This window comes from Acipenser ruthenus, chromosome 27 (genome assembly GCF_902713425.1).
Source record: "Acipenser ruthenus chromosome 27, fAciRut3.2 maternal haplotype, whole genome shotgun sequence".
NCBI lineage: Eukaryota > Metazoa > Chordata > Actinopteri > Acipenseriformes > Acipenseridae > Acipenser > Acipenser ruthenus.
In genome coordinates this window covers 15,331,274-15,346,924 of record NC_081215.1, presented here as the reverse complement: position 1 = coordinate 15,346,924, position 15,651 = coordinate 15,331,274, and the positions used below count along the sequence as shown (strand labels likewise).

Here is a 15,651-nt window from a genome sequence, read left to right as displayed (position 1 = left end):
TTATCGTGAAAGGTGCTATATAAATAATAAAGATTGCTATTGATTGATACTTGGATTTGTACTCCACACTTTTGAGTAGATGCCCAAGCATTTGCCTTTTCGATTGCTTCCCCGCACTGTGTGGTTGCTGTCAGTGATGAGTCTATTACAAAAGCAGCTCTCTTTCTCTTGGTATTTGTATCTTACATTTTTTGACTGGCATGTAACACTTTACATTTGTTGACATTGAATTTCATTTGCCACTTTTTGTCCAGTTTTGAACATGGTTGTTTGCAATTTGATAAGTTTGGTAATTGTAGATAAGAAACACGAGGGCCCTGCGGCACCCCACTGAGTACACTTCCCCAGTGAGAGGCTTCCCCTCTTAGAAGTACTCTCTGCTTTCTGTGTTTTAAGCAAGCTTCATATCCACTTGCATGTACTACTTTATTTTCCCACAGATTACAGCTTCAGAATTATTCTTTCATGTGGAAGTCAACGTATATGATGTCATATGCCTTTTTTGTGTCTATCGTTGCAGTGACTTCTTCGAAGAAGTCTAAGGAGCGCCCTTTTCTGAATCTGTGTTGACTGTCTTCTATGATGACATTGCTGTGTAGATACTCGAGTTTCCCTCTTTTATGATTGGTTTTACGTGCTATGAAGGTCAGACTGATGGGTCTGTAGTTTACTGGTTCTGCCTTCTCTCCCTTTTTATGGGTATTACATTTACAATACGCCAGTCAGCTGGGACATCCTCTGTCTTGATTGATTTGTGAAAAATCGTTGCCAGCAGCATGATCTCCCTTGTTTCTTAAAGCACTGTTTGGCATGTCTGCATTCCTCTGTTGTCATTAGTATGTTCAATGAGGTTTACACGAAGTGGCAGGCCATAACAGTACACAGTATATACACTGTAAAAGTGTAGAGTACAAATTCAAGGAGGTTTTGATGAGGATGTATAATGTGCTGGTGAGACCGCACTTAGAGTACTGTGACCAATTCTGGTCACCACAGCACCAAAGGGACATTGTGACCCTGGATCGTTCAACGAAGAGCAACCAGAGTAATCCCATGGTTTAAATGAATGAGCTTGGAAATAACTGAATCTGTTTAGCCTAGAACAAAGAATAATTAGGGGGGGGGCATGATTTTAAGGCTTTTAAATCTTAAAAGGACTTGACGTAGTTGATCCTTAACCTAAGTGCAGTACAGAAACCAGAGGACACAGTTGAAAATTAAGGGGGGTTGTCTAAGCCTTGTTGTGACAAGGCTTAGACAACATTATCTGTTTACTGGATTAAAATAGGAGGCTGGAAGTTCATGGTGCTCTTATTAAAGTTTACTTTCTCAGGGGATCACTTGGGGTTCAATAAAAATAAGTTGACAATTGTGTTTTTACACTCTACCCATAATATACACAAATAGGGTGTATTTTACTGTGTGAAACATGGTTCTAAAGTGTGTTTTAACTCAAACATGATTAGTTTATTTTGTATTTTATGTGTTTTTATTTAATATAGTATGGTAACACTAAACACAACCGTTTTTCCTTTCATATTTAAATAACTATGAAATGCAATGCCCCAAAATAAACTAGCCTGGTTCATTACAACTGATCATTGTCCAGTTGATGGTATGGTCCCTGAACTTTAAAAACAGAATAACCACAGGTGTGCATTCAGAGTTGAGAAAAAAAATGGGTCAGCTATACAAGAAGAAATACAGACACTAGGGCCAACTGGCTTATTATGGCTTTGTTTTAGTAACCACATTGCCCACATGTTAGCTTCATATCTTAATTTTTTAATGCATTTTAGCCAATGAAAAAATAATAAAAATAATTCTTTAATGTCATGTGCATTGCTTTAGAATGAAAGAATCTCAGTGGTTTGTGCCGCACCTCTCTCAATCTCTCCACTCTTACAGGAAATGCCGGAGGTGAATGTGACTTGGAGCGGGGAGGGGCCACAGTCATTGGGCTCAATCCACATCTCCATCGCCGTGGCAACCGAGAAGGGTCTGCTCACGCCCATCATACGGGACGCCGCCACCAAAGGGGTGCAAGAGATTGCAGCTAATGCCAGGGTAAGACTGGACTCTGCCGAAGTGGAGTGGGGTGAGACATGAGATTTCACAAACTCACGTTTTCCACTAATTATTGTGCACATTATTATATGTTTTATAATCTACATTTAATTACCTACATCTTCTTAGATACAGCTCAGGGAGACACAGTATCAACAACTTACTGAGCTGTTAAAATTAATCATACAGCAAATCTATCAGATTGTCCTTGGCTGTATTGGCTTATTTGGACGGTACAGTGAAAATGGTCATGGCCTAAACTTTCATGATGCACATTCGTTTACAACCATACATTGATGCAGCTGATTTATATGGCATGGTTGGGTTTAGCTGTATGATAGTTTGTTTATTTCACCCTTAGGCACAGTATAGATTATCACTCAATTCAACAGCATCTAATTTGTTAAATGCCATACAGTGATGGTTATTACACCTTTTTGCAAACTACCAGCACTATCTAGTAAGCTATTTGCAAATTCTGAAAAGGTTGAAATGCAGTGGTTGAAAATGTTACCCGAGTACTTGTATCAAAGCTGCTTCTTTTAGAGCCCCGTGTGTGTCGGCGTTGTCTCCGCCCCCAGGAGATATCCGTGACCATTGCAAGGGAATCAGCACCATTTTCCTTTCAGCCTGCCTGAGAAAAGAGTGAGCTCTGACTTTTCAGTCAAGACTACAGAGAGGATAATAATTTCGCTTTAATATTAAGCGTATAATTATATTTTAACCTAGGTTCTGATTAAGTCCCACCCTAGCCTTATGTGCTGTGCGAAGCAGGGAACCAGGGTTATGATAACTGTGCTGTAATAAGACATTATTTTGTATGATTACCATTTTGCGTTTTCATATTTCTTTTACTCTAATTACGTTTATTTTCATTAAGCACATACCGTGAACTGGGATATGCAGTGCTACCTGGTTATTTCGCTGTTTGTCTTGCACATAAAAACTTGGGAAATATTTACAACAGTAAAGGGCCCTTGTACTGTGTTTAACATAAAGCTGTGTGCATTGAGTATGACCGGAGCAGTTTCATTTAACACCCCTTGTAAAGCTCTGTTGTAGGGGTAATGCACAGAATAATACTTGGTTGGATCAATCATACTTTAAACTGTATTTATATATACTATAATATATGTACCAATCAAGCATAAACTGTGCACTGGTTATAAAGTCAAACAATCCCAATATAAAATCTTTGGTTTTTAATTATTTTATTTTTTTCTTAAACATAAATAAAGGCTCAATTGTAAAATGTGCTTTTGCCAACAGCTACAAGAAAAACAGGTTAGTGTTCATGTAGGTTGTGATACACATGTAAACTGCACTCGGGTACACAGCACATCTCGTATATATAACGCACATCCTGTGTATAACGTGCTGCAATGCTGCTAAAATATCTAAGTGTGCATAATATTGGAAGAATTGCAGTAAAATGAAGGAGCATTTTCAACATGGTGCTTTTTGTCATCAGTGCTACATACACCTCATTCACTTGTATTACAGCCCAGATTGGTGTGGGTGAATCTTCTAAATGCACTACCACAGCAGCTGTTTGTGGGTTGTTCTTTCTGTGAGATATGGTTGCATGTGCAAAGATTTTCCATGTTCTTTGAAACATATTCCATATTCTTTGTCTTCAAGAGATAAACGGTTGAGAGTATTATTGTCTCCAAGACGTGCTGCGGCAGGCACATCCAGACACTGCATCCAGAGCTGAATCATTTAAAAAATAATTACATCCCCTTGGAGCTGATCCAGAGTAGCTTAGTTTAATATACTGCTGACAGCATACTTGATTACAGGCTCAAAGTGCTCCTGGTGTGTGGCTCAACAGCACAATCCCATTTACTCTCAGAGTTATTGAGTTTTTTTTTATTGCTGTGTGGTTATTGACCAAAAACACTAACATTTCAAAAGGTAAGTATTACGAGTCTTTGTGCCTTACATATGTTTGAATCTTGAATGTTTAACAGATATTATTAACAAGCTGCAACATATCTGTTATAACACATTTCAAAGAAGACAATTCTGGTCAAGGACCACATAATGAATGTTAAAGACTAAAGGAAAGAATTATTCAAGGGTAATTTCGGTGTTAAGTGGGCCAAAGATCACTGCTTGAAAGCTTTATGAGAAATGGATGAATCCAAGCCCCTGGTCAAACACAGTCTTTATTCATCTAATCTTCTCTTTATATTATTAAAGGATGGTATTGACCAGGGACTTGACATTGCACGTGCTTTTATATCAGTATGGTATTCTGTCAAGTTGCATTCATTCCTCTCCAAACAGTGTGTAACACAAATATCCAGATCAAATAAGAACAACATTAAAATCGGTTTCGTAAATGAGAGAGTCACAGAACTCCTTTTCAATAGAATAAATCTCTCTTTTAGAATACATCTTTCATTTGGGGTGTGTGTGTGTGTGTGTGTGTGTGTGTGTGTGTGTGTGTGTGTATATACGTGGCATTTGAAGCACTTAAAATATAATACTAAAGTCAATGTTGTGATTTACTCCCTACTTTGTATTGAAACATGGAACAGAACCTTTGGTAATTGACGGTGCTTACTAGCCTTTAATAATACCCCCAACTTTGATTATCAAGCATCCCCATTAAGGGAGTTTGTATGACTTTGCCACGTACTACTGTTAAATGAACCATTTAAGCTGGCAGCTTAATGTTTTTAGTGTTATGGGTAAATTCTAAGATCAACCTTCACTTTAACCTGTAACCTAATATAGCCGCCAAATGGGTGCATGTCATTTTTTGGTTTCGGGGATGATAAAGACCTAACTCGTCGATGTATCACCTTCATACTTCTGTACATCTGTATTGTGATTCTCTAGGTCAAGGTTGATTCAATAAAAAAAATAACCTTTTCCTGACTCTCTGCACGGTTTCTCAGTGTCTAGCCATGTATTCCTGCTATGACTTCCATATTGATACACAAACCAGCTTCAGAGGAAACAGTTGGTAGTTAAGTGGAGATAGACTTAGAACAGAGGGAAGGAGACACTTCTTCACACAGAGAGTGTTGAGGGCATGGAATGGGCTAACTAGTCATGCTGTTGAAGCAGAAGCACTTGGATTCTTTAAGACCCAACTTAGCAACTTAAGTTCTGAGATCAATGTTAGGAACCAGATGAGCATAGGTGGGCTGAATGGCCTCCATTTTAATTCTACATTTTTTATGTTCTTATATTGCCTTTTGCTACAGCTGCATTGGGGCAATACACTTTGAGTTACTGTCTTAATGTTTGGTACACAGCTGTATGCTTTGAATGTCTTACTTAAGTCCTGGTAAAATGTAGCTTTTCATTGCCTCATTGTGTTAACCTTTGGCCATTCCAATGATACAAACCACATTCTAATGATAGCCCTAAATTATGTATGTGGTTGTCCTTTCCATTAGCTTTGCATTGAGCAAGTTCTGAAGTCTTGCCTTATTCATGGTTTCTAATTCTGTTTCTTCAGCATCCAGCCTGGATATAAATAATAATTTTAAATCTGAAACTAAACGATGAGAAAGTGGTTTGATCTACCTTCACCCTGCTAGGAGAAGCCATGGCTGGATTACCCTAGTTTGCCACAACTACATGTGGTTATCACTGAATTTACCCCCCCCCCCCCCCCCCCCGCAGTTAAATTCACAAATCAAACCAATCCATAAACCAAGGTGAAAGCCAAAGCAAACAGGACTTCATAAGGGTTTTATACCAGCTTCATGGATAGCATGAAGTCACTAAAAGCCATACTGTAGCTTTTGGCATATTAAGTGCACCCCTTTACAAATGTTAGAAGCATTGTGGCGTGCTGTGCACAGGATGCAGTCGTATACGAGGTGTGCAGTTAACATGTGTATCATAAAACGCAACCTGCATTACTACGAACTCCAGTTTTTCTTGCAGCTGTCAGCAACAGAATCAAGCCTTGTATTGGTTTGAGAAAAAATACATCTAAAACCAAAGATTTTATATTGTGATTGTCTGACTTCAGAATAAGTGTACCGTTTATGCTTAATTGATCTATTGATAATGTGCAATATATAAAGTATAATTGATCCTACTCAGTATTAGCCTATTTGTTTTATCCTCTGCTTTTAAAATTCCATAGGAGTGTGTCTTATAAGGTTCATTTACAAACTTTAAGTATCCCTGTGAGATGCTGCTGTTTCAAGTGCTCTTATCGAATAACTATTTCAACTTGCAACTGCATGTTTTCAGTGTTCTGGAAGAATCTAACCTTGCATATTGAGGTTATTGAAACAATTGTATGACTTATTTATTTTCTACCATGATTGTAAATTAAATATTTACGTTTTGTTAGCAATAACTGGAAACTGTGTTACACAGTCATGTGACCATATGATGGCTTTTACAATTAAAATCAGACGGTATGTTTCATTTAGAACCCCCCGTCTTTAAATGGTCCCAGCTATTTCACTAATTCCATTAATCTTACCTATCATGCACTTCACTATGCAGGTCTTACATGTTTAGTGATATTATGTTAAGCAACAAACCTGAAGCCTGTAAATGCCTACGCTCACCCATTACCCGTCAACCTGTAGGGATTCTTTACTATAGGGCCGGTTTACATAATTGTAAAGGAAACAATCAAACCAAGAATGTCATGCTTAAACCGGATGGCATTTAGGGTGTGCAGAGAAAAACAATGGTTATGTAAGATGTATGAAAACAAACAAATCCTTGTGAATGAATTGAGCTGTGTGAGTCAGAAGGTGCTCCCTATCCCAAAAGGCTCCAACACTATGGGTAGGGCTGCATTCCCATACTGTTCCCTTGTTCCACAGAATGCAGTGACATCACCAAGACAGGTGTCAGTCTGGGAGCTTGTACAGGGCAGGGGTTTACGTGGGTTCTGTCAAGGGAACAATGCTGAGAAGTACAACACATTTGAATGTGTCGTAAGGTTCAAAATACTGTGATTGTGATTTACAAAATCACAAAGGAAATGCCTCCTTCTTAACCTTGAAGTCAATGTAATTCAAGCATTTGAAGGTCAATAGTTACATTAATTTGTTTCTGTTTTGTTGGCTGCATTGTGTATTGAAATATGGAAAACTTCCTATAAACTGTTTAGACTGAATATTTAAGCCCATTTTCTATTTTAATTTTTTTTTTTATATACCTCCGTTAAGAACACCTTGGGGATGGAGACTGTTCATAAGTCTGAAAATGAGTTTTCAACTGTATTTAATAAATGTGAACCCCTGCTCTCTACAGCCTCAATATGGTGAATAATACAAGAACAGTAATGCAATAGTCGTATTGTTATGGTTCTAAACTCTTTAAAACGGTACTACAAATGGAAAAAGGCTACATTTTAAGTTAAAATTGATATTCATGCAGCTTGCTCAGTCATTCAGCCTCCTTTGGCTTGGAAAAAGAAAAGTTGTGCTTTGTTTAAAACTAAAATGTTTCTAGTAAATTTGCCCATACTTGCTTTGAAATCTGCCTTACCTATGTCTGGATACATTTGTTGAACAGTCACTGTGACCAGCTTCATGACCAGCACACTGCTTATAACATGGTTGCATTACACGCATAGTGGAGTGATTGCATACATCCAGCTCAAAGTGGGGTGTTGGGTTGACCGGACAGCTCGTAAGTTTGGTGTTCATATCTCTGAGGTTCTACATTTGATAATGTAAATGGTTAATGTGTACAATTGAGAATCTAACAACATGAGTTCAATTTTGTGATTGCACAATGCTATGAGAATGGGCTTATTCATTTTTGAGTAATTTAAATAAACAATCCAGATGGTGAGAATATCCTAAATGAGTTAGAAACAAGTTGCCTGCCTGTCTAGATGTGACTTAATCAGACTTGGCTGTCTGCGTTTATCTAGAAATTCACATGGGTGGAGTATCAAACACGTGGTCATGTCATTGAAACTTGAGAGGTATCAGGGTACTTTCTAGTTTTAAATACTATATGTATGAACAGGATGTGCAAGTCTCTTGTAACCTGGTCAGGTTTCTGATGCGTATGATAGTGCTGTTCACAATGTTAAAGTATGGTAGGAGGTTCATATTTAATGGTTTTATCCAATAGAAATACATTTCTAACCTCAAATACAATCTTTTTATTCATTTTTTTTAATTAGTTATTAACCTGACAATCCCTTTACTAACGTTAGGTTGATATTATATACATAAAGGGTATTTACTTAAACAAATGACCTGTATTTTCTAAAAGCAAAGCCCTGATGTTTTGGTGGATGATCAGAATGCATCTGAATTCACCCTACTCTCTGTGAATTATTCAGATTTTTAAAAAAACATTTTCAATATTTATCTAAATTATAAAACCTACAAATCTGAACATCTAGTTTAGCCTGTGGAATGGACCTTGTATCTCTTCTCCTGTAGTCCTAGAGTGCGGGAGACTCCGACTCAGTTTGTCTAGTCTAGTATCTACACATTTTCCAGTTAAAAGATCAGAATTCACATCGCAAACCAAACAGTTAGATGAGAACTGCAGAAAATATGCACTTGACGATTTGACTGGCGAAAGATAACATTGGTTTATTAGAGTTCATAAAGATAACTTTTTCCAGCTTGGTACGGTAACCTTTTCACTTTTGTTTGTTTAATTCTTGCGCTTTTTTGCTGCATTACAGCCCTTCATTAATTATTTTCTTTATTTTAAGTTTCCAGGGCATTTTGTTAATGGCACGTGTGCAATACACAAACCTTAAGTGTATTTGTTGCTGTTCTTGTTCTACGTTTCTTAAAAGCAACTGTTCATTTTGAAAACCACTGTTCTACAATATTAAACAAAACCATTCTGATCACTACATCAGCCTTTTAGTTGTCCCTAAAATATAAAAAAAATAAACGACCCAAAATTATAAAGTTCAAATTTCAAAAAGAACACAACAGGGTGTTCCAATGTGGTCCAATACCCACATGCCTGGGTAAACAACCTAAACCTGTGGATTCTGACCATATTTTGTCTCAAGTAGTCAGCATTGGTTTGAAGGCCCAACAAATATGATTGCAGGAAAGAACTGTAAATCTATAAGACCACTCACTGTTCAAATAATGAAAAACTAAAAACAAAACCATAAATGTACAGTTCAGCTACCGTAGTCCCATGATTTTTTTCTTTCATGATTTTGTTGTAGTCATTATTTATGCTGAGATTACGGCTGGAGCGTCACATTGGCTCTGGCGATACTGAAAAGCAGAGGTAAAATAATTGGGAAATGCAAAATGTATTAAAAAAAAAAAAAAAAAAAAAAAGATAGAAGGTACAGTATAAGGTTTGTGTACACTCAAGTGCAGCTAAGCTGGGCAGTTAGTCTGGGATAGTCTGTACCTGAAGAAGATTTCTACTCAGCTTTTTAGCCCCAGAACATAGGGCCGCCTGGAAATGGATCTGAACTGTTTTTTGTTGTGCTTTCTCCTCAGGCATTGGCCCAGAAAGCTCGGGACGGAAAGCTGCTACCAGAGGAATACCAAGGCGGCTCATTCAGGTAAGCTGGGCTGAGAGAAACAATATGCTGAGGAGAGGCTTATTTTAACCAATACCGTAGTTCACTGGAGGTGTCTTTTGCAAACCAAGTGAAATGTTTTTGTAATGCTAGCCATTTCTTTTGCCTTTGACCGAAAGCTGCAAAACTGTAATCATGCGATATTTTGGTTTCCGCATAAAAAAGACGCAACATTTTCTTTCAGATTCAGTACATAGCTGATTCTCTCACGTAAGTTCCATTGTGGGTGTTGTGCAGTAAATAGAAACCGTTTCACTGCCACATTGTACCTTTTTTCTGTGATTCTCATCCATTTTATGTCACTTTCACAAATCATTTTACTCCCGGAATGCTTTATTTGTTCTAGTTCTCTTTGTTTTTATCAGTTCCAGCACCAGGTAAGGATGATTGTGAATTCTGGCTGAATTCTGTGTACTGTTCAGTTCCCACAGCCTCTGTAGATCTTAAGGACAATATTAAATATCAACAGAAACGTGACACCCAGATCTTCAAAGCTCATTTTATTTTTGATTTAGTATCGGATCACTAGTGCGATCAGGTGCCATCCTCCCTATTTTCTATTAACAGCAGTAAGTACTCAACTTTTAGGAAATTAAGAACACTTTGGGGTCCTTATCATTTCATTGCAGGCAGGCCGAGTTCACTAGATCTGTATCTTTCCTGTTGCTTCTAGCAATGTGCACAACATGAATTTGTTTTACGAAGGGGAGAAATCATTTCGAGTTTGTTCATGTTTTGATACTTTGATAAATCTCTCTACCACATTAAACATTAAAAGCATTTGTATTAAGCATATCATGCACTGACATCAAAACAACAAATTATATAAAAATCCATCTAAAGCATTCAACAAATTGTATTCATCCAACGATGGAGTATGACTAATTATTGTATTAAAAGAGAAACTATATGAAAATAATTCAATACTATAAACACTTTTACTTCTTACTAATAAAGGCAATTGTTCTCATCAGAAAGTCACGAAACACAGAATACAACAGTTTTTGTTGTTTTTCCTATACATAACCATCCAGGGCCCATTATAAATGCATTAGCCTTGTCATCCTCTGAAAACCAAGAGAGGGGGCATTGTTGATTTAATATCATCCTGACAGTGTCCATTACTGAACCATGGGGGCATATTTTTCCATAAGATTTTTTTTACATTTATTAAATAGTAATTATGATGTCAATAAAGCATGAGGTATGCCTCGTCTCAGATAGGCAGCTCCAACAATGACCAGTGTTCATGTTTCCATGGAAACAGCCCTTCTGTACCATTAGGTAGCTCCTTAATAAAAGAAAACGCGCTCAGACTGCATATTCTCCATCCTCAGATTTATATTTCTAAAGGCTATGAAACCTAGCAGGATTAGGTAGCTGTGTACAGGGCTCTTAACAATCCTGAAAAATTATTCCTTTGATCAGTCTTTAAAATGTTATGAACCAGGCCCTAAATCTGTAAATGTTGCTGATTTTAAAAAATAATTGATTATATTGGCACTATTAATCTGGAGAAACTAATGAAGCAAACTGAACAAAATGTTAATTCGTATTTGTTTGCATTTTTGAATGATACTATTATGATATATATTTTTTTTAATTGGCAGTAAGATTATAATTTATATTATCATAAAAGTCAGTTTGAGTCAATCAACCATGATAATACTGATCAAGAACTGTCTAGAGGTCTTAAAGAGTAAGTAGCGGGGTTCCAAAAAATATAGCATTACACATCTCCAACTGTTTAATTACGTACCTGTTATTTTTCTATTAATTTAACATCCTGGCAGCTTTTTACACGTAACTTTAAAGACTGTTTTCAAAGCTGTTTTCAAAATGTCCACTGATAGTGTAAGGATAATTGCCCGCATTGTCAAACAGGTAACAAAGCAATAACGATCAGGCTGCTACGATTTGAATTTGAATTGAAAAGCGATTTTTTTCAAACACAGCTGCGATCAGTCAGTAGCCCCCCAACCCCGCCTCCCCCCCTCGAGCTGACATTTTGAAAAGAGCTTTGAAACAGACTTTAAGTTATAAGTGTAAAAAGTTGTCAGGATGTTAACAATGAATAGAAAAATTACAGGTACATTACTTAAACAGTTGTTGCAACACATGGAGACAGCTGCTACTTCCTCTTTAAGAACATAACAGGACATCTTGTGAATGATGGCTGTTGTGTACATGTGGTATATACAAGTATTCTCCATGTCTCTTCCTCTCGTAGCATCTCTAACCTGGGGATGTTTGGGATCAGCGGCTTCAGCGCAGTGATTAACCCCCCCCAGGCTTGCATCCTGGCAGTGGGGCGCTTACGGCCCGAGCTCTCTCCCTGCCTGGACTCTGATGGCAGTCCTGCACTGCGGCAGCAGCAGCTCATGACGGTGACGCTGTCCAGCGACGGGCGCCTGATAGATGACCAGTTGGCTGCGCAGTTCCTGGACAAGTTCAGAGCCAACCTGGAGAGGCCCCAGCGCATGGCACTCATCTAAATATTCCCAGAATGGCTTGGAGAAGAACGAAGTGAACTGGAGGAGGGGAGGAGGACCATGTGTCATCCTCAGTTTACTTCATGTAATAAAGTTGGTTGGCCACTTTGCACTGCTGTTGTGGAAAAACCTGTGAAATCTGAAAACTCTGAACATCCTGCATTCTGGTATTTTCAGTCTTAACATCTTGATGTAAACTGTCCTTTTGATGAATGTGTTCATCTTAATAAGGTTAATGATATTACGCTGTAGTCCCAGAATGCTAGCTGCATTGCTTTATGATGGTCAACAGCAGCACAAAGTCGCCAACTGACTTGATAATCACCTCTATCGATGTTTACAGGATGTCTCAAAAGTCGTGCAAAATGGAGATTGTTCGTTTTAGTGCAGCAAATCCTCACAAATTGGTGTCCTTGTTCTTTTAAACACATCTGAACACGTCTGCATTGAGCACTACTAATATTACCTGAAAAGAAAAAAAAGGGACTGACAATGTTGCAAGACTTTTGGTCCACCCTGTGTCTCTTATTTTTTTGATTAAGATTAACATAACATTAATATACATAGAATGTGTTATGGCAGACTTAAATTTGGAAAATCTTGAAATGGCATCTGTAGCTTGACCCTACTGGGTTGAATGGCCCCCTGTCGTTCGTAAATGTTTTTAATTTTGTTTGGGTGATATTTGGCCGATCTCCTTTCTCATCACAATATAACACCCCTGTTCTCTGTGTGAATGTGGTTCCTTTTCTCACGGTGTTGAGCGCATCCTCTGAAAATTGTACACTTCATTGAATATTTCTTGGCTGAATCAGAAAGAATCCATAACCCCAAACATTCTCAGTAGTGTTCTGTGATTAAGGTATTTGCCCAAACAACATTTGTTTTTATCTTTTCCGTATTACTGAAGAAAACCTAAATGATACACTGACCAGGGGAGTTGTGAATGCAGTCTGTTACAAAAGGTTTTTTAAGACCACAGAATGGACAAAAATCATCCTTATTCTTGATGTATTTATTTTGTGTTATGTCCATTCCCTTAGTGCACTTGTAAGATCTGTTTTAATGAATGAACTCTGCTCTAGGTGGACAATATCTTGTTATGATTCTGCTAGACCATGCAGTAAATATATGTTTAGAAAGGATGAGTGCCTATAAAATGGGAGATCAGCCATTTTTGCCAAAATGTGCTGTTTTGACTTGTATTTGAACCGTTCATGCAATATTTTAAGAACCCAGTTATAGTTGCAATATATTAACTTATACTCTGAAAACTGAATTACTAACTTTGAGCCAAGGGGGTACCAGTACATTTTATAACCGTGAAAGCTCTTTCCCATAAAACAAACATTTGATGCACTGCAACAAATTAAATATCGCCATTGAATTATTGTTTTCAAAATATCAGGTGGCTGATTTCCCACCTTGGGCGTGCTTCCTATACAGTTGTATTTACTCATTTTACCCATTGGAATTCTATATATAGAGCAGTGAATCAGTGAAGAGCCCTTTCACAGTTGATAGAACATGTAAAAACTACTGTGGACCGTGAGTAAGTAAGCACGGTATATTGCAACTCTGTTTTAGACACATGTTTCTAGTTTGTTGTACACCCCATGTGTTGAAAGGTCTTGGTTGTATCAGAGCTATTTATCATTCTGAGCTTCACCAGCTGGGAATGGCATCATCACGACCACGCGTTTTTCTGGGAAATCATCCAGGAGAAAGATGTATCACAATTTCACATTTATTTCCTGTTTATTTTGCTTTTGTGTGATGGTACAGCAGCTTTGCTCCATCACAGTGCCTGCTGGCAGTCTCATTCATCAGGATACTGTGTTGTTTTTGTCTGGTCCCACAAGGGTATTCCTTATTTGACTGCATCACAAAGCTGGTGCTCTCTCCAACAGGTGGGATGGGGTACTGCATAAGGGATGCAGCTTTCACACCTCCAGCTCTAACTGTTTAACTTCAAGAGGTTCAAATTGACGCTACAGGGAAGGAAAGGCATTCCTTCCCTGCTCTGGGATATTATCCTACATGGTTCATGTCTGAATATTGTTTTGTAAGTTATTAAAATGAATCTATTATAATTAAGAGATTAAATAAAGTTTAACTTCCTGATAACCCTGTCAACATTGTTGTGTGTTATGCTTCAGTTTTCGTGCTCTTTATTAGGAGGGGGAAACTGATTATACCCCCCCCCCAGTTTACAGCAAGAGATGGGGATTATACCACTCCAGTTTACAGCAAGAGATTGGGATTATAGCACCCCAGTTTACAGCAAGAGATTGGGATTATAGCACCCCAGTTTACAGCAAGAGATGGGGATTATACCACCCCAGATTACAGGAAGAGATTGGGATTATAGCACCCCAGTTTACAGCAAGAGATGGGGATTATACCACCCCAGATTACAGGAAGAGATGGGGATTATACCACCCCAGATTACAGGAAGAGATTGGGATTATACCACCCCAGTTTACAGCAAAATATTGGGATTATAGCACCCCAGTTTACAGCAAGAGATGCGGTTTATACCACTCCAGTTTACAGCAAGAGATGCGGTTTATACCACCCCAGTTTACAGCAAGAGATGGGGATTATACCACCCCAATTTACAGCAAGATATTGGGATTATACCACCCCAGTTTACAGCAAAATATTGGGATTATAGCACCCCAGTTTACAGCAAGAGATGCGGTTTATACCACCCCAATTTACAGCAAGATATTGGGATTATACCACCCCAGTTTACAGCAAAATATTGGGATTATAGCACCCCAGTTTACAGCAAGAGATGCGGTTTATACCACTCCAGTTTACAGCAAGAGATGGGGATTATACCACCCCAGTTTACAGCAAGAGATGGGGATTATACCACTCCAGTTTACAGCAAGAGATTGGGATTATAGCACCCCAGTTTACAGCAAGAGATTGGGATTATAGCACCCCAGTTTACAGCAAGAGATGGGGATTATACCACCCCAGATTACAGGAAGAGATTGGGATTATACCACTCCAGTTTACAGCAAGAGATGCGGTTTATACCACTCCAGTTTACAGCAAGAGATGGGGATTATACCACCCCAGTTTACAGCAAAATATTGGGATTATAGCACCCCAGTTTACAGCAAGAGATGCGGTTTATACCACTCCAGTTTACAGCAAGAGATTCGGTTTATACCACCCCAGTTTACAGCAAGAGATGGGGATTATACCACCACAGATTACAGGAAGAGATGTGGTTTATACAACTCCAGTTTACAGCAAGAGATGGGGATTATACCACCCCAGTTTACAGCAAGAGGTGCTCCACCCATAAAGAGCCAGTATCATGTCTTTATAAATTATAATAAATGTCAATAACATTCTTTTTTTTTAGAATTGTCATCTTCATAACATCATCGTACTGTTTTCTTCTAGATTTTGGAAATGCGCGTTCACATCCTGATCCTCTGTAATCCTGTTGCAAATCTTTTGTGAAGAAATCGTTATCACACAGCATCAGAACAAATAACACAAATGTATTTCTAAATGTAAAATTAAAATACAATATATACG

At 38.0% G+C, this 15,651-nt stretch overlaps 1 protein-coding gene across 4 annotated transcripts in view; it reads left to right on the top strand.

The window, feature by feature from the left end:
• LOC117432403 (pyruvate dehydrogenase protein X component, mitochondrial-like) overlaps positions 1–14,223 on the top strand; it is a 55,792-nt gene extending 41,569 nt beyond the window's left edge. For all 4 annotated transcript variants that reach the window (XM_059001941.1, XM_059001940.1, XM_059001939.1 and 1 more), the window contains 3 exons: positions 1,909–2,067; positions 9,513–9,577; positions 11,826–14,223. In XM_059001941.1, coding sequence (XP_058857924.1) covers positions 1,909–2,067; positions 9,513–9,577; positions 11,826–12,090 — 489 coding nt within the window. In that variant the 3' untranslated portion in view covers positions 12,091–14,223. The remainder of the gene's footprint in view (positions 1–1,908; positions 2,068–9,512; positions 9,578–11,825) is intronic.
• Positions 14,224–15,651: the final 1,428 nt, after the last annotated feature.